Source organism: Myodes glareolus, chromosome 12 (assembly GCF_982192425.1).
Source record: "Myodes glareolus chromosome 12, mMyoGla1.1, whole genome shotgun sequence".
Taxonomy (NCBI): domain Eukaryota; kingdom Metazoa; phylum Chordata; class Mammalia; order Rodentia; family Cricetidae; genus Myodes; species Myodes glareolus.
The window spans coordinates 14,338,397-14,366,316 of record NC_142037.1 but is presented as its reverse complement, the minus strand read 5'-3'; the positions used below and the strand labels follow the sequence as shown (position 1 = coordinate 14,366,316).

The window sequence follows — 27,920 nt, the reverse complement described above, 5'->3', positions numbered from 1 at the left end:
TGTCTGTGTGATGTTGCTGGAGCCCCTGTAACTGGAGTTACAGACGGCTGTGAGCTGCCATGTGCATGCTCCGAGTTGGACCTAAGTTCTCCGGGGAGCAGCCAGTGCTCTTACCCGCTGAGCCATCTCTTCAGCCCGAAAGCTAACTTCTGATAGAGAGTAAAGTCAAGATTCTCAAGGCTTGGAAAGCCAGCATTGTTTTGTAATTATAGTCTAAAATGCAGTTAATATTGGATTATAAGAAAAGTGCAATTACTGCTGAAAATAAAGTTATGACTAAAAAGCCTTAGGAAGGCCAATTTTAAAGGAAAAATAGGATTTAACTCCAAATAGTCTCCTTATCCAACCTAACTGAGTAAAAGTTGGTGTGATCAATACTCAAGAGACTCAGCATGAACACAGGGTAGAGAATAGAATTTTAATTAGTATCAAAATCAGGACTTTTAGGGGTCAGTTTAGTACTTGCTGGAGTAAAACTGTGAACTGTTACTTGATAATTGACTTAGCTTCTAAATCAAATCAGAATTACACATATTTTGTATATTATTTTAGTATATACACCAATATATCCCATGATTACATGCAGACATGGAGAGACAAGAATTATAGAACCAAAATCGGCATCGGTATTGATGAAATTAAAACCGGAAACAGCTGTCCAGAGATGCAGAACATCCACTTTTCACTGAGAGTGGTTTGAACCCTGTTCTCTCCAGCTGACATAAACTCCAGCAGTGAATCCAGCTGTCTGTGATGTGAGGAGAAGCAAGCAAACTTTTCCTTTCAGCTGACACTCAATGCACGCTCACCCACCTTTAACAACAGTCAGAAGATATGGGTTTAATTTTCCTGAGAATTAAATGAGACCTGCTAAATAAATAGGCAAAGAAAATGACCTGAGTTCATAGCAATCTCCAAACTCAAAAGACGATGCCTCAGATCTCCTAACAGTCATCAAAAGTCTCTACAGCAAGGGTTTCTGGGAGCTACGAACTTGGAGACATGGCCCTGCCATCCTTAAACCCTAGAAATAGCGCTGCATACAGAGCAAATTCAATGGTAGCAATGAGCCGACAGCGCTGAGGGTGAGGAGTAACAGCCACAGAAAGTCACGGGCTCTGCCACCCTGCAGAGGAAAGAGCAGGGCAGACGTGGGCTGACTGGCTCTGCTCCCCGCAGCTACAAATCCCTTCCTTACACAGGAGGAAGACAGCACCTTGTATGGAGCCCAGGGAGAGCCACCCAGAGGCAAGTGTAGGCCATAGCAAGAATAGCTACTGCCACTTAAGTGAGTCCAGAATATATCTGTAGGTGACACTGGGCTTCAGCCGTTCTCCAGCTCACTCATATCTGCAGACTACTCAGGGTCACGCGTGAGCGAAGTCATTAAGTAGCACAGAAAAGGAGACGGTCTGCCTTTCATCCAAACTCTCTCAATTTGTTGTGCAACCTAATACAAGGCACTTCAAATACTGGTGCCTCAGTATGTAAACATGTGACATGGTAACATGTGTTACTTACCTCAGGGAGTGTCCACACAGCACAGAATGCATACCAGATGAAAAGCACTGTGGAAACCTGTTGCTTCCTGTGCCCAAGTCTCCATGTTTTCTTTAGAGTGTTAAATATTAAAGGATGGTGGCAGTACATCCCTTCACATGTGTTAGCTGTTTGGCACACAGGTTTTTATATATTTCAGTCATCATATGCTCTAGTCCAAAGGTGTTTTCTAACAGACTCAATGCAGTATGCCAATGTGGAGTCCCTGTGTTGAAACTCTCAGCTTTCTCTGAGGTACATGTGACATCATAAAAAAAAAATTGAACTAGTACTGTGTAAAACCATGTTTTTAATGAAAAATAAAACAAAACAAAACAAAAACAAACAAAAGCCCCCCCAAACCTGGAAGTACGCCACAGCATCATCTGGTCACCTAAAGGTACAAAGGCGGACTGAGAAGGGCCTCAACACGATACAAAATAAATGTGGCTCAAAAGAAACATTGAAAAGGTAATGTTTCATATGCTGAAATAACTAGAGGTAATAAATTATAAGTACAGTAGTTCAAATATTGCTTTTTAGCATTAGTTATTTTTTAAAAAACAAGTTAAATTTAGAACATTTTAAATTTGTTATATTCTTCTTTCAAAGTAACTGTGGACATGGAAGCCTTCACAAAGTCAAAATGCCACCTTGATGCCACCCTGTAGTCTTCACACAGAATGTACTCAACTCTGACCACCTTAGAGTCACAGCATCTTTAGGTCGATACATTGTATTAGACTCCTTCTGGAGAGCTAGACTGCAATGGCTGCTTTCCCGCTCACCGGAGCCCCCCGCCCCCCCACGCCTGCTGATTCTTTGCAGGGGCTTTGCTAGACTCACAATCAAAATTACAGAAACAGTAAATAATTTCTTTAGAACTAAAAATGTGGTTTTGTTCTCTTTTGAAAATAAAGTGCTTTTAAATTAAAGTATTTCTTGCCCTAAAAATAAACTGGAACCTTAAACTCTCCATATCTTGACACAGTTTAACAGAAAAAAAAAGTCTTGGGCCATTCATATCCTTCAAGAGTTCAGATTGGATCTAGGCTGGGCTTTGTGTCGCTACCATGCTCGTGCTTGTACATGAATGTTAAAAGAAAAAGAGCAACATCCAAGGATGACCAGTAGGCAGTGTGGGACGTGACGGCTGACCAATAGCGGCTCTCCACAAGGCCTTCTCGGAGTTCAAAGTCAATTCTGTGCTCCAGTTCCACTGAAAAGACAAGAGTTAGATAAGATTATGACGTGTCTGAGGAAGGCTGGAGACGGCTGGTGGAAATGATTTCTAAAATGTCACCCTCTTTACTCTAAATTATGAGGCAGTAAAAAGTCAAAGCGGTCAGGGTTCTACTGGGGGCTCTGCTCCACTGTTCAAGTCAGCAAAGAACAGCGAGGAAACAACAAACACACGCTTGCTATCATGGCACGTTTCTGGAGCTAGAGGACTACTTCTATCTCCCTTCCTTGAAGACCTTCTTGCATCCCCGGAGAAATGGGGAAATGCTCCACAGCAACCACTGAAATGTTTTCTAAAATTAACTACTATTATTTCACAGCTCCACAGTGTTCTACCCCATTAGGCTGAATTCCTTAGAGGCAGGGGCCATACACAGTTCAGACTACAGCATTTAGTGGGGTCTAGCCTGTGCTGTGACATTCAAGTACTCAAAAGAGCCCATTGTGGCAGGAAAAGTTAAACTGGAGGGAATAGCCAGTTTATTATAGGCTTTACCTATAATTTTCTGCCCTCAAACAATTCTGTGATTCCAATTAAGACTTTCCAAAACCCACAAACTGTCCTCGCAAAACTGGAAAAAAGCGAAGAGACCTAGGCTCTCTTAATGGGCTAATGTAACAGACCTCAGAGTATAAAAGATGTGCAGAAAACACCGACACAGAACTTTTACAAAGTTCTTTTCACTCAAAATTTTCACTTAATTAAAATAAAATTAATCCATAATAAGTCAAAAATTGCTGAAATCCATATGGATTAAGAATGCCCCAATCCTTTATTTTTTTACTCCATGGGCCTTCACATGAGATTTGTAGGCAAAGTCACTCACACCAGACCAGAATATGAAGATGAGAAAACTGAATTCTCAAACATGATATGAGAAGTCAAGATGAAGTAGGTCACAAAGAAAGAAAAGAGGCAAGTGTGTGATCTGGGAGGATTCAATCTCAAATGATGCTGCATGTTCCTGCTTAGTTCAACACTCTGCATAATGTTTTAAGCTTAAAGGGTCATCATTTTTCTTGCTTTAGGAATTACTTGGCTCCACTTTGATTTTAAGGTCCTGAAATTAATTCTTTATTTTGTTTTATTTTGTTTTTGAGACAAGGTTTCTCTGTGTATCCCTGGCTGTCCTGAAGCTAGCTCTTGTATACCAGACTGGCCTCAAACTCAGAGATCCACCTGCCTCTGCCTCTGCCTCCAGAGTGCTGGAATTAAAGGTGTGCACCACCACCATCCAGCCTGAAATTAATTCTTAACGTGCTACCACTGTCCTAGAACGCTGCTTTCATAAAGTGTTATCTATTTACTATGGCCCTTGTCATCCTTGTCACCTCTGGGAACAGCAGTTATGCTGCTACCTAGACTGGCTCCATCTGTGCTTTTCTGTTTATCACTGGGCTAGGGTTAGAGCAATCAATGCAAATTAGGCAGCCAGCTGTCGTCCACAAGCGTGCTCTGTCTCAAACTTCCGCTGGTCCTCAGTGCAGTTCCTGCACATCTTGCTGGCTTTGTGGGAAGATCAGGGATGAAATGGAGAGGAGTGGGTCCGGGTTCTTCTCCTCTCTTCCTTTTGTACAGACTCTCCAAGGGAAAGAGGAGCTCCATGGCAGGACCACTGTGTAATGCTGGACAATATGCTCTTGGCCAAAACAGGTTCGGGCGCGCAGGTGGGCCTGCTGTCTCAATTCTGTCACATTGAGACTTGTTAGGAAATACAGGTGGTAAGACTCTCCTAGTTTTTCTAACTTTCTGGGATCATGGGGGAAGAATAAAGGAAAATGACCTTTTCTTCTTTTTCTATGTTTCAAATACCTAAATGTAAAATCTGCTCAAAACAAACAGAACCTTGATCCTGAGCAGGTGGAGAGAAAAAAGCTGAGAAAGCAGCTGTGGTTGAACGCAGGTGAGCGTGCATCCAGGCCGAGCGACAATGCTGGGAGTCATTCCCTAGTGCTGGCCTTTTTTGTTTGCTTCTTCAGACAGCATCTCTCATTGGTTTGGAGCGTGTTAACTAGGTCAGGCTGGCAGGCCAGTGAGGGCCAGGGATTCAGCCATCTCTGCCCACTCAAAACTGCAGTTACAAACATATACCACCATGCCCGGCTTTTAAAGAGTGGGCTTTGAGGCTTGAACTCAGTTTCTCTTGCAAGGATTTTTCTGACTGAGCTATTCTCCAGCCCAACCAAGTTATTTATTTATTTATTTATTTATTGGGAAACGTTAGGCTATATGACTAGTGGCTGGGGATACTTAGGTGACTTCTTGAGGGAGTTCACTGAGTCAGGTCAATATAAACTGTTCTGGAGGCCAAAAAGGACCCAGTACGTTATAATCAAACACTGTTTGAGTATCAAGTAATATGGGTTTTGATAACTGAAAAAAGATGTATGAAAAATTAAGGGTGGCTAAAATAACAAAACCATGAACACATTTTTTAACATCAAAGATAAAATCCACTACTAGTAGGAAAAAGATGAAAGAGAGAGAAACTATAGAAGGAGCGAGAAATCGGTCAGCAAAAGAACTGTAAGCTGTAAGACCAGTTCTTAGTGGCAGATAGGGAGTGCTGGAAAGGAAGACTGAGAACGTGTCTGCATCAGTACTGCTGCATTTAAGATGACCCAGCCTGGCGGAGGCCATCTGTGCTTGCGCTAGGATGAGCTGTCAGCTGTGGCAGACACACAGCCCAGTGTCAGCCTCAGACATCAGGACAACTGCGAGCGATGCAGTTCTTTGTACCAGGGAACCTTTTTACATCGACATGAAAAGAAGAGCGGAATGTCTGCGGTCTCAAGGACAATAAAGAAGACAGACAGGGGCCTAATGCCGTCCTCCTGTCTCTGAAGTCTTCTTTCGTAGGCGTGCTGTATTTCTTAACATCTGAAGTGAAGATGAGAAAGTACACAGCCTGCAGTGACAGCACTGCGGCTGCTCTTCCAGGGGCTATCCCAGGTCTCACTGGGCCGACCCTAAAGCAGACCGTTTCACAGTGTGCGGAGCACCACCCCTGGCATATACCATACCGAGGCTATCATCTTTACTCTGCATTACATTTTCCGGAAAAAGAAGTTGTGGGAGATAAAAGAACGATTCTTGAAGTCTGAAATCTGTGAAAAAAAACAAACAAGATGCTGTAAAGGTGAGGCTGATGGTTAAAAATGGCCTTCAGAGTTGCAATGGCCAAAACGTTAGAGCAACCTTCTACGTAAGCTGATGAGCCTGGCACACACGCAAAGAAGCACGCCCTAGGTCTCTGTGAAGAGCTCCTTCATGGAATACAGAAGCACAGCTCAATCTCCAGTGAATGTCAGAATCCGTGATAGCTCCATACTCCTCAAACTTAGAGCTAATTCAGGTTGTCACCCGGAAGGCGACATAACAAACACAGATCCTTCCCTTTACCATGCTATGAACACAGAGACGGAAGAAATGGAACCATAAAACACTTTAAAATGAGCTGGTCTTTTCAGAAGTTAAGGCTCGCTAGTAAGATGTGTCAACTTGATGAGAAAATAAAGATGGTCAACTGACACACTTACTCTTCAAAGAGAAAACGTGGTCACGAATTCAGTCTGTGTCCTCCTCACCCTCAGATAACGAGACTCAAAGACAGTGGCGTCAGAACAGAGGTTATCTTGAAGAGCTGAGGCAATCAATGTGAGGAGGAGGAAGGGAGGAAGGAAGCTCAGTCACCTAATCACAACAGCCAAATTCCAGAAAGATTTAAGAGACAGAAGTTTCAGGATTGCAGGATAGCAATTATGACATACAAGTCAGGACTACACAGGACACACTACTGAGGCAAGTCAAGGATTACTGAGACAAATTCCAAGTGACTTGAGACAGAATCCTATTGCCATAGGTCTGATTTTAATTATTTTAACAGTCCTGTCTCTATTGAGAGATGACTACAGGAAGACTCAAGATGAACTCAGATATAGTACAGACTAAGGTTGGAATTTAACATGAAGACTGGTAAGCATTTATATGGAAGCATGACACAACACGGCATGGGTGTAGCTCAGCAGGAGTGCAGGCTGCATGCACAGCACACACTAGGGCCTACGTCTGAGGGAATGTGTGCGATGAGTCTGTCCAGCTGAGCACCTAAGCGACTGCTGGGTAGGAAGAACTGTCGCTCTGCAACCGTCTGAGACATGTTCGCTAGTATGTACACAAAAAAAACCATTTTCTTTGCTCAGATTCTCTATGTGTTCATTCCTTTTTCTGAGGTCTCCAGTGTTGCAGGGAGAGTCTGGCCCCAGTATGCCCCCTCTTGTTCATCAGCATCACCGGTAGCTTGCGGTAGCAAAACTATGGAGAACTGCAACTTCTTAATACTACCTCACAGAGTTCCTACAGAAACTAGCAGTTTTGATTTCTGAATGTCACTAATGCTTCCATATTTACAGTCATGTTTCCAGGTCAAAATGAATGAACTCAGTGTAAGAAATCAGGAAAATGAGTTTTATACAGATATTAAAAGTCTAAAAGAATAGTCTATACATGGTTCCAATGACTCACAAACATAAATCTAGCACTCGAAAGGAATGAAAAATGCCACTGGCCCAATTAGGAATGCTCAGCCCTAAAGCTAATCCACCCTGGGGAGGTTGAGTGTGGAGGAACCATGCAGTCTCTAGGATGCCACCTTGACTTGTTCTGGTTGCTGTTCACTTCAAAATTCAGGGAGGCAGACACAGCAAGAACACAATGCTACCAGTAACTGCAATGGAGTCTGTACCGATGACCAAAGCAGTCATTTTCTCTTGCTAGCTGCAGAAAGGGAGCAGCTACTTTAGAGCTTGTCTGTCCTTATCACCAATGGGAATACCCAAAGTGCTAGTGCTACTGCTGGACACTTAAAAATAACGTTCACTGATGGATTAGTGTTTCACAGCTATGGAAGATTAAAAAATAAAGTTCATCTTACTGTTACATGTATCTACTCATAGAAATCCCTCTGTGCACTAGGTAACCAGAGCAGGAGCAGAAGACATAGAAACATGCCTCCGCTTTGGAGGGCTCATAAAGTTGGATGTGTGTGTGTTTAGCTGCAGGACAGCAGTGTTTCAGAATTCTCAAGGCCAGATACAGGACATGTCTACAGTGATAATGGGAAATTTAAACCTTGGGGATTGTAGTAAAAATACACATTGTAAAAGCTAGGGGCACTTTCCCCACAGACTGTCTTGTGCTGGAGAGCCCTGGTTAAAATGATCTAGTAACTTGTCACTGTAGACACTAAAACTACACTTTCCTAAAAAGTATTCTTTCCAGACCTGAATGCAGACCTCCAGAATTCCTGTCCTCCCGCCCCTCCTAAGCTACAGAGGAAAGCACACAAGCTGTAGGAGAACTGTAGGAACTAACATGCAGAGTCGAGGAAGCCCGAGCTGCTGTGTGGCAGGGTCTGTGTCGCCACGGTGGTGGTAGCAGGCGAAGCGACAGGCTTCTTCTCATCTTCCACTGTGTCTTTAGATGTCTCAGATGGCTGTGATGTTGAAGAACGTCCAAATCTTGAGAACAACATTCCTCCAAGCCCCTTTCCAATGCTAGCAGCCCCTGTATGTCACAGAATAGGGCAGTCACTCTGCTGATTCATCTCACAGTGCACTGAAGAGCACCACCCATAATTATAGCCGATTGGCATTTTTCTCCAGGGTGGTGACCTAAAAAAATATTCCAATTTCTACTGTAGGTTTTTAAATAAGAATGAAGGTTAAAAGAAGAAAAGCTGTATAAACTCTAGGAATACAGATATACAAACATACAACCAAGATGATATTTTATCCAGATGTTCATTGTTAAGGAAGTATTTGGCAAAATTAAAGCCTCTAACAAAAGACCCATGTTGTTGACATGGGGCATATACCTACTATTAAGAGGTATATGTCTTACTAAATTTATGCTATAAAAAGCCATTAATAACCTTTGAGCATGAAGTCAAATAGTAAGCAAGTTTGGTGGGTAAGGCCTACTTATACTGCCATCTTGTGGCATTCACACAAAGGACACTGAGCCAGAAACAAAGAAAAAATTCAAGGGGTATGCTATTGGAATGCCCAATTTCTGTGCTGGCACAAGTAGTTACTCAAAGGGAGATGAAATACCCCTGTTGGTCTAGGAAGCAAAAACACTATTTGACTGGACTTTCAGAAGACATAAGCATCCTGATGGGGAGATTCTACCAGAAGGCAGAAGAGGAAGTGAAGCAATAAAAACATTTCTCAGGATCCCTCAGTAAGTCACAGGGCCAAGACTACAAGGAGCGACAGAATGCTGTTTCCTGTTCTTTAATGTAACTGGAGGACATCACAGCTTCTGCTTCAGTCAGCAGGGAAGCCTGGACAGTTGGAAATTTTCTAACAGCAGATTTCCAACCACCCTCAACTTAAGTGCTTACACTCATAGATAAGAAGCAAGAGAAATTACCCAATATGCTTGCTTTGCCAATGTTAGTTATAGATTCTCCATAGTGGCGCCGTGACAGCACCGGGGAGGTCACAGGGCTCGGGATATTTGCAATGTTTTCACTCTCTGAGACTGAGGTAGGTTCTTTTGCTGGGTTGAGAAAGTTTGGCTTCATATGTTCATAAGGTAAAGGATTTGAAGTGTTGTACCAGTGGATCTGGACCGGTGAAATGTTGCTGTAGTGCTTCAGAATTAATGGCTCTAATCTGTAGGCCTAGATATTTAAAAATGCAAAGAAATACAACATTAATGCAAAATGTCTGGATTTTAGTAAAGTATTTACTCCTAAAGTTCTGTTGAGTAAGTAAATCTTAGAGCAAGAATTTAAAAAGTGGCTTTAAAATATACTTCCATATTTCTCACTGCTAATATATGTGGTTGTCTAATTACATATTCCTACTGATGAGATTACAGAAAAACTGGAGTTAGTTTTGATTAGTGGTAACTATTAAATCATTTTCAGTGAAAAGGACTAAGTTTTACCACATTCTGATATAATCTTACAAGATTTATGTCAGACTCACAAAGCTGAAGTGGTGGATGATAGCCCAAAATATAGTAAAATAAGATTAGTCTTTAATATTTAGATCTTTTGTTATATTTGATTTCAAACATGTGACTCTAATAAGAAAGAGCCTAACTTGAAAGCCAACCAAAGGCTTCCTTCTATAGCAACGAGTCAATCACCAGTTGGAGGTGTAGCACAGACTCCCACCTCCATCACTAACTGTCATTAACGGTTTGCCATCTGTTGGGTTACACAATCTCAGAGCCATCTCATGGGAGGAAAAGAGAATGCCTGCAAAACCTGCCTAGCAAAGGTCCACACGAAGCATTAAAGAAAGTATTAGGAAAAACAATGCAGCTTGTAGCAAGATGCATGCTTAGGACACTTGAAGCTCTAGGTTCAAATCCCAGAATCAAACACATAAAAGCCTAATTTGAGATGTACAAAGAAAACAGAATTCTTGTGTGCAGAAAAACACCTGAACGTACAGACACGCTGGTCTCAGTGACTGCCACGACTGCACTCTGTATCCAAGCCTCTAACAGACTTAGGCTGCCATCCTAGCAGAAGCTTATTTTCAGCTCTTCCGTTTCAGTTGGGAGTTTTCTCTTAGACAAGGCAGTTAGAAGTTTAAACACATGGGTCTTTCTAAAATTCAATAGTCCATCAGTCGATGTTTATTTGGCAACAGCTTTTCAAAAGAGTTCACACAATTATCATAAAAGCTATTTCAGACAATTGTTTAAAATAGTGTTACTGTGTGTTACTGTTTTCCATAACGAGATGTAAGGAAATTTCTGCACTGTGTAGTGGGGAATAGAACCAGGTTCCTCCCGCAAACTAAGCGAGCACTTTAATACAGAGCCACTCCAGTCTGAAAATACGTGTCTATTTGCAACAGCATGGAAGATCTCAGAGTGTTTACCTTTAAAAACATTTAAAAGAACAAATATAGTAAAAAATTGAAAAAAAAACGAGCATTTTATACTTTGACTCAACTAATGCATGATATTACCTTTCATGCTTTGAAGAGGATCCGTGGACTCAGCTCAATTTTAGACGATGCTTCAGAAAAACAGCACTTAAAGCAGGAAAGTATTTTTAATATTTACTTACTTATGAGTTATATGTATGTGTACCATAAGGAAGTGTGCAGTGCCCATGAAAGCCAGAAGGGGGCTCTGCTGAAGCTGGATTTACAGAAGGTAGTGAGTCACCTGAAATGGGTGCTGGGAATCAAACCTAGGTCCCAGGCAAGAGCACCAAGTGCTCCTGACAACTGAGCCATCTTTCCAGTCCCTGATAGGGGTTATAAGAGGAGATCCTCTCTAAAACTTTATTTCATGAACTCTGAATGAACCAACACAGTAATAAAATCACAACCTTTTCGAGTCAGAAATGAATCTCCTGTTAGCTCATGGCCCCTGACAAGGTTACTCATAGAGAACAGTTAGAGATCTAGGAAGCTCACAGTGAAACTCACCACTGGGTCTGTAGGATGAAAAATATTTAGTAAGCGGTTACAAATCTCTCGAGGTAAAATGTGATCTTGACTTCCAGTATTTCCTGGTCTGATGCCACGCAATGCCAAAAAAACTGCTAGTGGGGATCCCATACAGAAGAAATTCTCAACCTAAAATGAAAAGAGCCATCCTGAATTTAAACAACGGTGAAGTGTTATTTTCAACAGAATAATAAAATACAAACAATAAAATTACCTCTAAGTATATATGTTTTAAGTATATATGCTTTGTTTATATCACTTGTTAATTACATACCAGCCATTAATGATTTTATAATAATTTACTTCCAATGGGGTTTTCATTATTTTAAAATATAGCAGAAGTTAAAGCTCAGACAAGGAGGGAGGTGAGGGGAAGCATGTCGTTGCACTTCTAGTTCCTGGTCAGGGTGACAAGAGACTACACCTTTACGCCAGGTGCTGTGATGGTCGGGACCAGCAGCGGGGTAGAGCCACTGTTCCCAAGCTGATGGGAGTGTGGGGGGAGTGCCATGGAAGAATGGAGCCGCCAACTCTGAGGCCTTTACAGAGGGTAGGGCATGCAGTGGCCAGTACAAGAGAGTAAGGATTTCTACAGTTGAGACTGGGGTATCAAGGCTGGAAGACTGACCCACAAGACTGCTACGCATTTGGACTAAGAGGAGAGAAAAAGGTACTGGATGATTTTTGAGAAAAGACTGAAACAAAAGTGTGCATGTCTGTGCATGTGTGTGAATCTACTTGGGATGATAACACTCAGATCTCTGACTATCCAAGGAAGACAGCCTTCATTTATATTTTAGGCTGTGAGGAACAGCACTTAGCCCATACTCTGGGAAGCGTAACCTGGTAGCAATGTGTGCAGATGCACCAGGAAACTGAGAAACAACTGATTTGGGAAAAGAAAATCTCTTGAAAGGAATGAGGCAAGAGATAATCTCAAGCAGGGCAGGCCCAGCTGTCATTCATAACGGGAACATTCGAGGACTGAGTGAGGATGCTTGGCATGGAGATGGTAAAGAATGGGTCAGAGACATAACAACGCAGTTCCATTGTCATAGTAAATGGTCCCCAGATCTTATTTTTGCTCATAGGTAAGTCTGAGATGTCTGTAACGTGTGGCTGAAAAGTTAGAGCAGGGGTACAGAAATGTATCTCCACCATCACATCGGCATGGACATCACTGTAGTCACGGCACGTGAGGCCAAGACAGTCACTCTTGCTTGCCAAGGATGTGCTCAGAACACGGAGAGCCAGACACCGACCTACATTTAGTCAGCAGAAGGAAGGGGAATTCTACAAGGGAGAGAGAAAGAACCAGAACCCAGGGCAGTAGGTAAGTCAAGATTCTGGTCCTCATACCCTCATCTGCCACCCCGACCATACTGCGACAGGGTTTCAGCCTCCAATTCTAATGTTCTTAGCATTCAAGTAAAGAAGCTGAGTGCGGCTATGCATCCTGTCACCCCAAGATTGTGGGGCAGATAAAAGGATTCTGAAACCCTGCAAGCCAGCCACCTCGTCAGAATGGAAAGTTTCTTGTTCAGCGAGAGATTCTATCCTAAGGCAAAAAGGCAGAGTGATAGAGGAAAACTTTGTACCCTGACCACTCTGTATACAGGGCAGGCACCCGTGTTACATATTCAAGCATACCACACACAAACACACACACACTAACCCTGCAGATTCAAGTGCATGAACCAGCCACATACATACTGGCATGCACGCACACTCACACCAGGTACCCAATATAAAAATAATATAAAATTTAATATAAAATATAAAATATAAATGACAAGAGGAAGCTATGACATTCTGTGCAAGATGTCCAGTCACTTCACAACCATCTGGTAAGTCATCTCTTCCATATCATTTTGTTTATGATGGCTGCAGTATGACAAACACAAAGGTACTGTTCTCTCAGTCTGTTATGACTATCAAATAATAAGAAACACTAAAATATCATGTGTGGACATGTATGATGTGTATGAGGGGGCACGTGTGTACCATGGCAAACATGTGAAGGTCAGAGGACAATTCTGTAAAGCTGATTCTTTCCTTATACCTTTATGAGGGTTGCGGGGATTGAACTCAGGTCACCAGGCTTGCAGAGCCCCTTTCCCTGTGGAGTCATCTCACCAACCCCCATCAAAGAATTCTGAAGACAAAAAGGAACTTTCTTGTTCAGAGATGAGTAACCAGCTGAGTTCAGAACTATCACATGCCTTGGCTAATAGTGCTAACTAGATACAAAAATCACAACCAGAGCAAAGCTTCACTGTCCACGCTGCACACAACGCTTGTCACTGCTCCTCTTCTCCTGGTTTTGAAGGTCAATGGTCAAGTGCAACAGGATGGACATCAGCATCCTCAAGGTCAATCTTTCTGCTGGTTATCCATGCAGAAAAATGTCTGTCTCTTCCTGACCCCTTAAGTCCCAAGTAAAACTCACCAGGTTCGATATTCTTCTTAAATTCTCAATTTCTATGTTTCCCTCTAAATAACAATGAGGAGTCTTTATTAAGCTATGCATGACTTGCATCAGAAGAAACCCAACTATATGCACAGGTTCTACTCATGTGGTACTGAATCTAAGATCATAATATACTTAATGTGTTCTACCCAATTCTTTAGTAAAAAATAGTTTTATCTACCAGATACATTTATACATTTAGCATTAATTATGTTTGGCAGTGCTGGTATTTAAATTCTTGATTAAGATAACTCCAGAGACCATATTCTTTAAATGGATGTTTCAACGTTACCATTTCACCACACCCTTGCCCACACAGGGCTAGGAATTGAACCTAGTGCCTTGTACACGCTGGTCAAGCACTCTGCCACTGAGTTATGAGCCCAGCTCAACAACTTGGTTTTGAAACGGTATATGTTAACAGAGAAACAGTGTGGGGGTCCCAGTTACAGGGATCTGGTATCCTCTTATGGCATCTTCAGGCACCAGGAACACACATGGTTTATACATATTCATATAGGCATTCACCCACATTCACAAAAATACTAGCTAAAGAAGTCACCCCACACTTGAGGACGCACGCCAAGCTCCTGTGTGAGACGACATGGACCGCGCATGCAGAGGCCCACGCACCCTTCTCTTTACTACTGCAGGAGAGAATGTTTCCCAGAGCACGGACAGCATTGACGTTGTCTCTTAGGTTCACTAGGGCACCGTTTTAACTCATCTAAAACCTAGTTTCACTCTGCCCTCTCAAGCAGATGGCAGTTCCTCTTCTCACAGCCCTTTGCCACGTCCTGACAATGCCAGTCAAACTGACCCTGGCAGTCTTGTCTTGGGCTTTGTTCTAAACTTCATAAACTGAAGCACACAGTTTCCTACCCTGAACTCCTGCCTTCCTACTTCCTTTTATTTCCTTCTTGCTGCGGATCATACATTTTGTTCCTTCTAAATAGTAAACGCCACACATCTGTCTCAACTTTTCCTCTCCTTGCTTTTATTTTCTCTTTGGACTTAGCCAAATGTAAACCGAGCTAAAGAACAAGAGTTCATCCTTTTAAAGCCTTGCAGACAGAAGGAAAGCCACTTCTCCAGTGCACTGCTGCTCTGCACACTGCTAAGGGCTGTGTGCGGCCAGACCCCAGGAGGAGAACCACCTCGCCCATGCTGTTCTTTGGAGCAAGTGTCCAAGCACACAGTATAGAACCAATCACGACGAAGCCTTCATTTGACTACATTTTCATGACACCATATTCAAATGTTCAGAAAGTATGAAGACGATGAGAATCTGATCTCTTGTCTTACCTTAAATTTTAAGGCAGGTGTCTGTGTTATGGACGACGTCTTCAATCCATGCAGCCGTTCTTCTATTTCCCTTAGCCTAGGAGCAGCATGAGATCACACACACACATTGAGTTTCACTACAGATCATCATGTATTAGAGGCTTACTACTTTAGGAAGCAATGATGGCTCTCACACTGACCCCATCTATGACAATGTTTAATCAATGTTCCTGCTGTACTGCTCAAGGTCTGCAAAGGCACTTCTTACGACACGTGTGTGTGTGTGTGTGTGTGTGTGTGTGTGCGTGTATATATATATATATATATACACATATAAAATTACCGACCTACCTCTCCTCGCTTCTTTCTCTCTCTCTACCTACCTGCCTGCCTGTGTTGCTTTAAAAATTATACTTTATACTCTCTTCTTCAATCTTTTTAAAAAAATGTCTCTTCCTTACCAATATTTAGTAATGAATTTTGTAGGTGTTTTCACTGTATTGCCCCACCCACTTTTATTTGCTGAGCACACGAAGGACACCTGCGTCCCCTGCTTTACTACACTCCAGCTCTGCTCACATCTAATGCATTCGCTTACATTTCTTTCTCAGACAGACTTACTCATTTACATATGTAAGCATTTTCTTAGTTATTCTGGACAGTCTCATGTTGCTTGGGCTAACTTTGAAATCTTGATCCTCCTAGCTCTACTTCCTAACTGCTAGGATTACAAGCTTGCGCTACCATGATTACATTTTTTAAAAAAGGATTTAAGTGTTCTGTGACTTTATTTTGAATCATGAGTGTGTACATGTTGATAAGTGTGAATGGCGTGCCTACACAAGCCAGAAGAGGGCGCTGGGTGTCCTGGAGCTGGGGCAGCAGGTGACTTTGTGGACTGACAACGGGGCTGAGGATCAAATTCTGGTCCACTCAAAGTTTTCGCTGCTCTGAGGATTGTCAAACTTATTTTCTTTTATGTTTATTGAGACAGGGTTTCTCTCTGTAACCCTGGATGTCCTGGAGCTAGCTCTAAAGGCCAGTCTGGCTTCAAACTCAGAAATCTACCTGCCTCTGCTTCTTGAGGCTGGAACTGAAGGTGTGTGCCACCACACCTGCTAAATGTCATTTTCTTCCGAGACTAATAATCATTTTGTTATCATAATATTTATGTCTACGGCACCAAATAAGTCAAATCCTGAGACAACTACTCTAAAAGTAAAACAAAGCCAATGATTTCTGAGTAAACATTTTGTCAGTTAGCCCAGTTTGTATAAAATGCTAAACTATGAGAATCAGTGTTTTCCGTTGTAAACTTGTATCAGTTAGAGGAGGAAGATGGTGAATCAAGTGTCACCTAAGATGATAATGTAGCACAGAGTTAAAGGATGCTAAGAGGGTCGTTAAATCTGCTTATAATTATATATTATATAACTGTTAAGAGATAACATGTAAAATAATTGGCCAAGAGTAACAAAGTTTTAAAACTATTTTCAGAAAAAAGGTACAGACCAGCGAAACAAATGATTACACACTGCAGACAGGGGAAACAAACTGTGAGCAAAGATGGAGGAAGATGAAATTATTCTGTGGAAAAATGCATGTAATAAAAGTATAAAAATTAATAACCTACAGGTCGGTTAGGGATGTTATCTAATAATCTATACCTTGAACAGAGCATAAAGCTTTTTTTTTTACTTAGAATTTTAACTATTTAACTAGAATTTAACATCGGTTAGGGATGTTATCTAATAATCTATACCTTGAACAGAGCATAAAGCTTTTTTTTTACTTAGAATTTTAACTATAATTGTGCTTGTTCTGTGTATATGTGTGAGCACAGAAGAGGCACTGGATTCCCTGGAGCTGGAGGGACAGGAGTTGTGAGCAGCCTCTGAGAGATCAGTCTGTGTTCTTAACCACAGTGCCATTTCTCCAGACCCAAGGCATTTTCTTAAGAACATTAGCAATTCTGGTAGGCGTTTCCAAGGCTCTCAGAACCTAGGGACGGTTACCGTCGCTTCGTTATATAGAGTTCATCAAGAAGATGCCGCTCTTCGTAGCTCATCCACCGCTCGTCAGGCAGCTCCTCTTCTTTCTGCAGCAGCTGCTCGTAGAGTCGAACTGGGTTCCAGCCCGTCATGATGTCATAAGTAATTACACACCCCAAGGAATGGGATACTATTGAGACTTTACCCCCTTTTTCTTCAAAGTCTGGATTCCGAGAACAGAAAAGGGAATATAATCGATTCAGCTCTTGCTGAAGGCCTTTAACTAGCTGTTTGAAATAAGAAAATACAATCATATTAGATTTTTCATTGAGGGCTATAAACTTTATTTCTAAATGCAAATGCATTAAGAAAAACAAACATGATTACTGAAATATAAACAGGTTATTAAATTACTCAGGTGCTTTAAAAAGATACAGGAATGCAGGTCTGTACACATGCTACAAACCGCCTCATCACCAGAGTCTCATCACCCCAGGCAGAGACCCTCATCAAGACCCACCCTCTAGTAGCGTTCAGTAAATTACACGAGCCAAATGTCCCACAGGTAGGAAAAATTTGCTTTTGGATTCTAACAAGATCTCCAAAGACCCCTGGAAATTTCTACTTCACGGCAATTTATTGTCTATCAATTCTAAATTTTCACTGAGTTGGCTTTAGTCAGCTTTAGTCATAGTAACATTTTTAGAGGAATGTAAGTTTATAACAGATACACTGAAGATAGACTATGTAGTAAGAAGCTCCTGCATGGAACAGTCACCAGAGACCTCCACAGTTTACATCTCATCGTGCTGTTGACAAAAAAACAAAAGATGACTTCAGTGACTGAGCTCAACGTGAAGCAGCTCAGTACTTCATCTTTGGGAAGCTACCGAAATAACCACCTTCCCCAAACCCACAAAGAAGGCTACTTTATCTCTCAAACTGTCCTGAACCCTGAAGTTTAGCACAGTTCTCTCTCCTTACTGTTTCTTCTATTTGATTATAAATTTTCAGTTTTTATTCATTTTACCTCACTAGTTAACAAGCCAGCTGTTTCTCTGATATATTTGTTTTTATAGAGCTTCTATTTTAAAGTCATGTTATATCAAGAGACAACCAAACTCCCATCAGCTGCTACTGAATATCTTACACCCGATGGTATAAACTAGCATTCACTCTTGTACTTTGACTGGTGGGCTCAGTGATGTATGCATGAAGCCCTGGTATCTACTGTTGACATCTTAGAGTTCACTAAAACACTGAGGCTAATTTGAGCTATTGGAACTATGTGATCTGTCTGATGCAGTATATTCTGGCAATGAACACAGAGAGGAAAAGAGTCCCGGCTCCAGTGGCAATTGTCCTCCAATTCTCACATGGATCAGGATCTCTTGGGCAGACTGCTGCAAGTGGACTGGTGGGCTCTGGCTCCGAGTTCTCGACTCAGAGGCACTGGAGAGCCTGGGAATCTGCATTTGTAACACATTCCTGGAAAATGTTGGTGGTGCTATCTATCCTGAGAATCCTACTTTAGAAACTACTAGTTCAAGGAAAAATGAATATAAAAGTCTTTTAAGACTTGGGCTGTAGACAAAACTCCAGAACTAAAGAGTACGCCATGCAATGTCACTCTGTGTACTGTTCATTAAGGGAGCTGTAGAATTACAGCTGGAGTTATCTCTTACAGTATTAAAAATCTGTAAGATAAAAAAAAAATTCCTTCCTTACAATCCAAGCAGCAGCTACAGAGAAAGGGCACGGGAGTGTTTTGCTTGGGATTGAATCCAGGACGTTTGTGTGCTTGGGCAGTAGACACTGACTCATCTCTACTACTATTGACTTATGAAGGTCTTGATTCTAAGGTTTATACCAGGTAAACACAGAAGTACTTCTGTACACTGGCAAAAAAGGACACAATTTTCACATATTTTAAAAACACAATCCTCAGAAAGTGTGACCTAAGAAGGAATAGCTGACACACAGCCTTGTTCCTCTAACCCTGGCTCTTTGGTGACCATTAACAAACTTAGGGTTTTTCTCTTGAGAAACAATCTCAGAGTCAAGAGATTAAGGGGTGAGCTAAATTAACCCCTGTGGAGACGAGAGTACCCCCCGTGGCACCCTGGCTGCTGGTGGCTCAGCGTCCACCCGGTCTCCTGTTTCCATGCTGAAGGGAGTGTCCACTCTTTTGAGGCAGCTCTGCTACTGCAAAGGTCCTCCCCACAGGACACGGCCATGTGCTCCCAGTCACTGATTATTTAGTGTCTATGTGAGAGAGTAACAGCAGGGATTGCCGCTTATTCTCATTATTTTATTTTTTATGAATGATTTGTCTGCATACATGTCTGTGCATCAAATGTGCCTGGAAGATGTCAGAAGAGGGGTCAGGATTCCCAGGAACTGGAGTCACAATGGTTGTGAGCCACCGTGTGGGTGCTGGGAACCGAACCAGGGTCCAGTGCAGGAGCAATAAGTGCTCTTAACTGCTGCACCACATCTGGCCCCGATATGAGGGATTTTTAATTTACAGACTGTCCTTCTGTAAACAAGTGAGTGAGCGAGCAAGAAACACGGCTTACTACGCACGCATTCCTTTTTTCTCCATAATGCTTTAAGTAGCAGTACCCAGATTCCCCGATGGTAGTACCTAGAACTGTTAATTTAAAATATAAACACAGGCTTCATTTCAGACCAAGTGAATCACAACCTCTAGGGGATGGACCTAGAAAACTGTTTTTCCCCTTAACTTGAATATTTTGTTTTCTCAACTTTTTATTTGAAAATATAAAATGTTACAAAGTAAAATTAATACAAAAAAATCAAATGTCTATGGTGGAGCTGGCTCAGGAGTTATGACAGCACAGTTCGCAGCACTCACCTAGGGTGGCTCACAGCAGTTAACGCTTGAGGGAGCCAATGCCTGGACTCCACAGGCACCTGCACTCAGAACCACATTCCCCTCCTCACAACACAAAGTTAAGAAAGCCCATGTGTTATCTTTTGTTAGCGTTTATCACACTTGTGTTAGTTATTCTCTCTGCTTCTGTAAATATGCAATCACACACTTTCCCAAAATCTCTGGCAATTACTTGAGGGATACAGTATATACACTGTCATCTTTTATCTCTTAATGCTTCATTATATTTCCCAATGCTAGGAATATTTCTAGTGTCATTACTTGTGCCACATGGCATTACCTGGATATATTTTATCTAATCTACCACCACAACCCAACTCTGTCATCCATTCCTGCAGCTTCCTCATCTACTACAGGACAACAGGAAATGGGATACAGTCTTTATCAGATCTCTTCGCCCCCAGTAATCGGGAATTCCTGTAATTACTGTCTCCTATGGCACTGACAATAGAAAAGAATACAGCACCAGTCCCATGCCTTGTTTGCGTTTTTCAGGTATTTCCTCACAATTATGATGCTGCACAGGGGATGCTGCATCCTCCACTGGGTATCATATTCAAAGGCTCACAATGTCCACCTGTCCCGTGGGAAAACCCAGGATAGACGCTGCCTGAATTCTCCTGTGTGTAATTACCGTTCCTCTTTTGCAGACCAGGGAGCAGTCTGCGGGGATGCACACAATTAGCCTGCTCCTAAACAACGCTGCCCTCAACTTCACATTCACTGATGAACATGCCCAGCCCCTTACACTCAGCACTAAACGCCTACTGTGCAGCTCCAGTTAGCTTTACCGTTCTACTAAAAGCAAGGGACAGAGCCACTATCCAGTCAATTTTTCAAATTATAATCAATACAAATGAAAGTTTTAAAAAGTTGGTTTACAATCCTTTACTGCATTGCCATTACTGTAGCCCATGTCAAAGCACTAATAATTCCTGTAGTGAGCCACTCTGGTCCAGACAGGTTCAGATTCAGCCGACTGCAACGGTTCTCTAGCTCCGATCCTTGGGACCTGCCATTATTCTTTTGAACATTTCTTTAGTTTCTGTCACAAATTGTTCTGGCCTCTGAATCAGCTATATTCACAAGGAATTGTAATTTTTCTTTATGGGGAATAAGGCACTACAAACATCTGGGTGTTGTGTGCTCAGTGCGATAAGGGGAATCCTTGGTTTTTGGCTATTTCAGTGAACACTGCTGGGAAATGTATGCATGTAAACACAAACATCTGCATATACATATATACATACATATATAAAATACCTATAAGCACATTTTATAAATCATGAGCTCAGAATACCTTCATTCCTAGTCCCTATATACTTTATAATTATGCTATTTTTATTATTCTACCTTGTTTTTTTGAGCTAGGGCGTCACTCTGTGGTTCACAGGGGTCTTGAAATCATGGCAATCTTTCTGTCTTAGGCTCCTGAGTGTTGGGCTTTCAGTGTGAACCACCATGTACCTCTCTCCTTGTTTTGAGACAAGGTCTCTCTTTGTAGCTCTGCTTCCTCTGTGTTTTTCAGGAGCACCGAGCAGATGCTCTTACGAGGCCTCTCTGGGAAATGCTGGGAGGACTTGGCCTGAATCTGACCACATTCACTATTAAAAGGCCGATGTTACTATACAGCACACCTAACATGCCAAAATGGTCAGAGTACTTACCTCGTCCCTGTAAAGCGGGCTCGTGTAGTACATTATGTCCATCGCACTGCTGTTCAGCATGTCCCTCAAGCCTCGCACTTTGTCGGGAGTAATGGAATCAACAGTGTCTACAAACAAAACAAAACCTAAATCAAACTTACAGAAGGCTCCAGGGAAAAATCACATTTCCGAAAGTAACTTAATATTTAAGTAATAAACATTAGCGTGGACCTTTCCTTCTCGCAAAATATCCAAGATAAAACAAAAAGTAAAAGACAACAAAAAGAAAAGGGATGTTAGAGGATGAAGGCTATTAACAAATTTTTGGCCCTATTTACCCAGCCCAAATTATGCCCATCTGGCACACCTGGGCACGGCTAACAACAAACCAGGAATAAATAAGACTTTTCCTATGCTTCATATCTATCTGTCTCTTGTGAACCAATAGCTCTATGGGCAAGCATTGTCAAAGCATAAATAAACACAAAGACAAATGAGTTAGCAATGGGCTTCAGTAAACAGGACAACATTGGTGTAAAAGCGTGTGCACAAATCTTACCAACTGGAACTACTGGAGACGCAGAAGCAATGACAATGCTAAACCACAGGAGGGCAGAGCCTCAGGACTTCATTCAAGGACAAGCCACTGCACTGGCTCACATTATTTAATTCCTATTTATTCTGTACTTTAGTACAGTGTGGTAAGGACTGAAAGGCACCATGATAAAGACTAGGATTTCCTCTCTACTCTGAACTAGTCTCCCAAATATTTTCTAAAGTGTTGGCCTTCATGTTAAGCCTTTGGTCCAGCTGATATATAAAGCAGACATCACTTTAACCCCCCACCCCCAACAGGATTATCAGCTTCCATGCACATTCAAAGTGCAATCCTTTCATGACTGGGCTGTAACACTGCTTTGTTGTGGCTTAGGTTCCACATTAGCACAGATGGGTGAGACACGCACGTGCTGGGCTGCACCGGTTTATAGGCCCAGCTTTGTCCCAACATTAAAGTGTTTAAATCACAGAAGTTAAATGGCTCCAGCAGCTGAGGAAGACATGACTCTCCTCAAGAACTCTCGGTTCTTGGCTACTCTGGGCCCTCTGTCCTACAACCATTTTACAGTCAGTTCACCAAGTTCTGTGAATATCTAGAGATCGTTTTGGGAGTTAGCATCTCTAGAATACTCATTCAATCATCTAATCTGAGAGAATCATCTTTGCATTTAAGTTTTCCTATATTTTAATAGTTCTTAGACTTTAAAATCCAAATATACATATTTAAGTTATTTAAAATTATACTTTATTTTAAGTAAAGTTGCATATTTGAGCTATTTCTTGGGGTCTTATATTTTTTATGTTGTCTGTTTGTTGCTGGTCTATAGAAAAGCAATTATCTTGCACATAAATCCTCTACATCATGACTTTGAGAAAATGATCAGTTCTATTTTTCTGTGTAGTTTTATGTATTCTGAGCAGACAACATGAAACCTGTAAATCAGAACGGGTGCTTTACACTTCTGATGCCCATCATTCCGTTCTCATGTTACTGCACTGCAGAGACAGGAAGTGATGGACATCTTAGTTGCTTTTTACTCTTTCACTACCTGAGTACACTGATATTTGCTATACCATACTTTTACTTGGAAATTTATAGAGTCAAGCTGATTGTGAATATTAATACTTGCACAGTTTTATGCAACAAATGCTGTGATGAGGACAAAGAACTGTTCTGACTTAAACAGTTCTCTCCCCTCCCTTAAATTCTGACAGTCACTGGCTTGTTCTTTGTGACTGTAGTTTTGTTTTTTCTAGTTAAATGAACAAAAGCATACAACACAAGATCTTTCTGGTTGGTTTCTTTCAGTTATCTTAATACCTTCAAAACTATCAAAACCTCTGTGTGTTTATTTGGGACTGAATCATCAGTAGGTGATTCCCAGAATCCTAGGGCTCAGGAGGCTAAGACAGGACTGTGAGTTCAAGGCCATCTGGGCTACAAAGGTGAGACTGTTTCACATTGTATCATGGCAATGTGAACTTAGCCAGAACTACAGGCTCAAGGGTTTAGGAACTGTTAATCCATCCTGTTGTCTACATTCCTGGCATTTACTTGGGTGAGCCAGAAAAGTCCAGTGTTACTATATGTGTAGATGGAAATTCCTGTTCCTCCCAGTCCTACAGCCATTCAGTCCCAAATAAACACACAGAGGCATATATTAATTATAAACTGTTTGGCCTACTGCTCAGGCTTATTACTAACTAGCTCTTATGACTTAAATTCACCCATAATTCTTGTCTGTGTTTAGCCACGTGGCTTGGTACCTTTTCTTAGTAAGGCATCGCATCTTGCTTCTTCTGCATCTGGCTGGTGACTGACTCTGCCTTTTCTCTTCCCAGAATTCTCCTAGTCTGGTCACCCTCACCTATACTTTCTGCCTGGCTACTGGCCAACCAGCATTTTATTAAACTAATAGGATGATAAATCTCTATAATGTACAAGAACATTATCCCACAGCAAATATGGAACTTTATATATGCACCATAACTGCTGAGACATCTTCCTTGGTCACTAGTATTTAGCTACTTTGTGGTTTGAAAGTAAATGTCCCCTGAAGGGAGGTGTGGTCTTGCTGGAGAAGAGTGTCACTGTTGGGGTGGGCTCTGAGGTCTCCTATATGCTCAAGATACCACCCAGGCTTGTATTTCACCTCCTGTTGCCTGCAAGTCAAGATGTGGGACACTCTGCCACTTCTCCAGACCATGTCTGCCTGCATGCCACCATATCCCACCATGATGATAATGGATTAAACCTCTGAAACTGTAAGATACCCCAAATAAATGTTTTTTTCTTTATAAGAGTTGCCGTGGTCGTGGTGTCTCTTCACAGCAATAGAAACCCTAACTATGACATATTTATTTTGTAAAAGTGCATTACAATTCCTGATGCCACTTTGGAGTGCAGTGCTCTAGTTGATGTTGCTAACTAGGAGATAATAACACAGACATGGAAGACTCTGTGGCTGCACCTGGGGCAGGGTGCCAATGAGACGAAGGTGGGCATTACTGTTACACAGACCTAGATCTCCTTCTTCTACCTCCAGATCACAAAGGACACCCACAAACATGTTATCTGTGAAGTCCACATGGGAGTCCAAAGACACAAGTCAATTTTGTCAATTTTTAAAAAATCAGGTTTTTTTTTTTTTTTTTCCCTCAAGGATGTTCTTAAATAATCAGGAACCAAAGTGAATATACTCAGACAATTTTAAAACAGATTTTATGTGTGTGCGTGTGTGTCCACCTGGTCTGGAACTTGCTATATCAGCCAGAGAGCCAACTGCTTTAGCCCTACTCCCACCCCTAAGGGCTGGGATTAAAGATATATGCTGCTGAACACGACCAAGACTTTGTTCTTAATAAAAATATTTCTAAAACCATGTATTTACTCTAGTAAAGGTTTGTAATTGGCTAAAATCATTCCATTTCCAAACAGAATATACCTCCATCAAGAGTAAGCTTTGACCGCCACTCAACAGGCAGGAACTCAACATGTGTCGCATGGTTGGAAAAATGCCTTTCTTCTATTTTTCTTGCAGCCTCTCTCATCCTAAAAAAATAAATAAATGTAAGAAAAACTTTTGAGAGTAACTTCATGAATGTCTTTACATGGTGTAAGTATCTCTCATTGTAACGCCTCCATTTCCTGGCAGCTCTGTCCAGCTGTATCCCACTGACTGTGACACTAAGCTGGTTATACTCAGTTACTTTCCTATTTGTCACGCAGGACTTCAGATGCTCCCACCTACACTACATTCTAAATGACATAGTTCTTCAGGGATGCAAGAACATAATGAACACATCCATGTTTTTGTTCATCTCTACATATTGATGTAGGAGGTCATCTATGTGTTACTTTCATTGGTTAATAAAGAGACTATTAAAGGCCTTTTAATAGGGCAGAAAATTAGGTGGGCGGAGTAGACAGAACAGAATGCTGGGAAGAAGGCAATGAGGCAGATGCCATGATTCTCCGACCTGAGACGGATGTAAGTTAGAATCTTCCCGGTAAGTCACCACCTTGTGGTGCTACACAGATTATTAGAAATGGGTTAATCAAGATGTGAGAATTAGCCAATAAGAGGCTAGAACTAATGGGCCAGGCAGTGATTAAATGAGTACAATTTGTGTGTTGTTATTTCAGGTAAAGCTAGCCAGGGAGCCAGGATCTCAGCGGGAACACAGCCTGCTCCTTTTTGCAACAACATATCATGTGTAAAGTCATAAATTATCTCATTTCATCTCCTTTTAAAAAGTTTTCTTTTTAATTAATACATAATTGTGTCATTTCCTTCTCCCTTCCTCTCCTCTCTCTAACTCCTCTCATATCCCTGTATTCTCCTTTCCTACTCCCTCTCAATTCATGGCCTCTTTTTTGCCAATTATTATTGTTACACATGTACATACAGAAGAATAAATATAAAAATACAACCTGCTGAGTCTGTTTATAGTGTTGCTTGCATGTATATAATTTCAGGTATGACCACATGGCACTGGATAACCAATTGGGGACTCATCCTGAGGGTTACTAATTTTTTCTCTCTCTGAAGTAGTTAATTGCCTGTAGCTCTTCATCTAGTGATGGCCCCCCATTGGTTCTCCTCATCCATGCCAGCATGGCTAGTGGTGGTGCCACTGTTCAGGTCTTGTTCAGGTCATCTCACTGTTGAGGCTTCATGTGCACAGCTGCCCTGTCATATCTAGAAGACAAAGTCTTGCAGAAGACTTCCTGGTCCTCCAGCTCTTGCAATCTTTCTGCCCCCTTTACCTCTTCTTTCTAACGCAATTTTCAATTTTTTACTTTGAAAACTAAGGTATCGATGCACTTACAACTTTCCTTTAGCCAGTTACATGAATTCTGCCACCCCAATAGGATTCTGATGAGCACAGCCTAATGCAGACACTCAGAGTTCACTGGGAAAGCTCCTCTCCTGCTGTCCCTTCCCAGGCGGGCCTTCCTTTCACAGTCGAAAGCAGATCCATTTTATTTCTCACACAAACACTCAACCCAGGCTTCCAAATGTTTGAGGCAATTGCTTTACCACTGAGTTACACCTTGCACACACGAAGTAAATGCTCCACCACTGAGCTACATCCCCAACTATCTTATCTCCAAATAGCATATTTTCTAAAATAACATCTATTCAATAATAAAGTATTACTATCAAGTAATTTCTAAATTTTTGCAAATATATAGTTCATTGGCCTCATTTCCCCAAATGACTATAAAAACTATTTCATAATAACATTAAAACATTTTGTATTTATGCTCCAAATACTGAATGCTCCATTACGCTCCATTCACTGCAGATGACAGACAGGTCCCTCTTTCTTGCAGGCGTTCCCTACAGTCTGTTCACTACTCGTGTCCGAGTGGTATTCACATGGCCTGTCTACTGCACAGCTCCTGCTAAGATGGTGACACAGACAGGCTGAGCAGGTGTCAGCGAGCCCGGAAAGACTCCACAGGATTCCACCTTTTTGTAATAAGTTTTGCCTTCCTTGTACCTGAAGAAATTAAACTTCTGTCTTACTAATGATCTCATGGAGGATATGCCATGCAAACCAATTCTCATGGTCATTGATATCTAAGAAAGGATGCATCAGGACATGATTATCATGTTAAATCATATAACTCATCATAAAACAAAGTCGGAACTAGAGCTTATGAGATGCCTACCGGAGAAACAGGGACTGGGAGAATGCAGGCGGCCTGCCAGTCTCCAGCAACAATACAACTTGGGTTGTACTTTTACTTTCCCCTCTGTGGGCATGGTGACCTTACAGTGTAGCAAGCTCAACAACCGCATGTGCAGGTCCTGGAGGATCGAATTCCTAGAGCTAAACATTTGCTTCATGGATGGCGAATTTTACTGGCAGCCTCTGAACCTGGCGGACTGTGCTTTTCACAGTGACCGACTGTTCTTACTGCATCAGAATCCTGGGCCTCATGAGCTCTGCTGGCAAAGAGCCAAATAAAAGGTGGACCTTTAACACAGCACTCAACTGTTGAAATACACAACTTGCCATACACATATCCCAAGAAGCTCCTAAAGAGGTTTTAGAATAAAGCTGAACATCAATAAGGAGATGAATAACCTGTTTTGTATGTTAAGTCTCCACTGGCTTCTGTGTACAATCTAGAGTTGTTTCCTCTGGGAGCAATTAGTGGGCAGATTATATGGAAAACTGTCAGTTTAAACAATTCTTAATCTTCTCAAAGTTGGACAACTTTGAAGATTCTCAATTTCTGAGGCTCAGAGAGCAAGGAACAAACTTAAAAA

General features: G+C 41.7%; 1 protein-coding gene and 1 long non-coding RNA gene across 9 annotated transcripts in view; both read right to left on the bottom strand.

The window, feature by feature from the left end:
- Positions 1–1,829: 1,829 nt before the first annotated feature.
- Ddhd1 (DDHD domain containing 1) overlaps positions 1,830–27,920 on the bottom strand; it is a 73,037-nt gene continuing 46,946 nt past the window's right edge. For 4 of the 8 annotated variants that reach the window (XM_085698474.2, XM_085698476.2, XM_048430033.3 and 1 more), the window contains 9 exons: positions 25,080–25,186; positions 21,598–21,704; positions 17,038–17,300; positions 15,044–15,119; positions 11,248–11,397; positions 9,218–9,470; positions 8,156–8,347; positions 5,806–5,889; positions 1,830–2,758 (listed from right to left, as the gene is read on the bottom strand). In XM_085698474.2, coding sequence (XP_085554600.1) covers positions 2,577–2,758; positions 5,806–5,889; positions 8,156–8,347; positions 9,218–9,470; positions 11,248–11,397; positions 15,044–15,119; positions 17,038–17,300; positions 21,598–21,704; positions 25,080–25,186 — 1,414 coding nt within the window. In that variant the 3' untranslated portion in view covers positions 1,830–2,576. The remainder of the gene's footprint in view (positions 2,759–5,805; positions 5,890–8,155; positions 8,348–9,217; positions 9,471–11,247; positions 11,398–15,043; positions 15,120–17,037; positions 17,301–21,597; positions 21,705–25,079; positions 25,187–27,920) is intronic. The other 4 variants (XM_085698477.2, XM_085698480.2, XM_085698478.2 and 1 more) reach the window with 1 other exon arrangement.
- On the bottom strand, positions 16,422–17,031 carry LOC148120124 (uncharacterized). Its single transcript, XR_015739382.1, has 2 exons — positions 16,785–17,031; positions 16,422–16,689 (listed from the first exon to the last, which is right to left on the bottom strand). It is a non-coding gene; the product is annotated as an uncharacterized LOC148120124 (long non-coding RNA).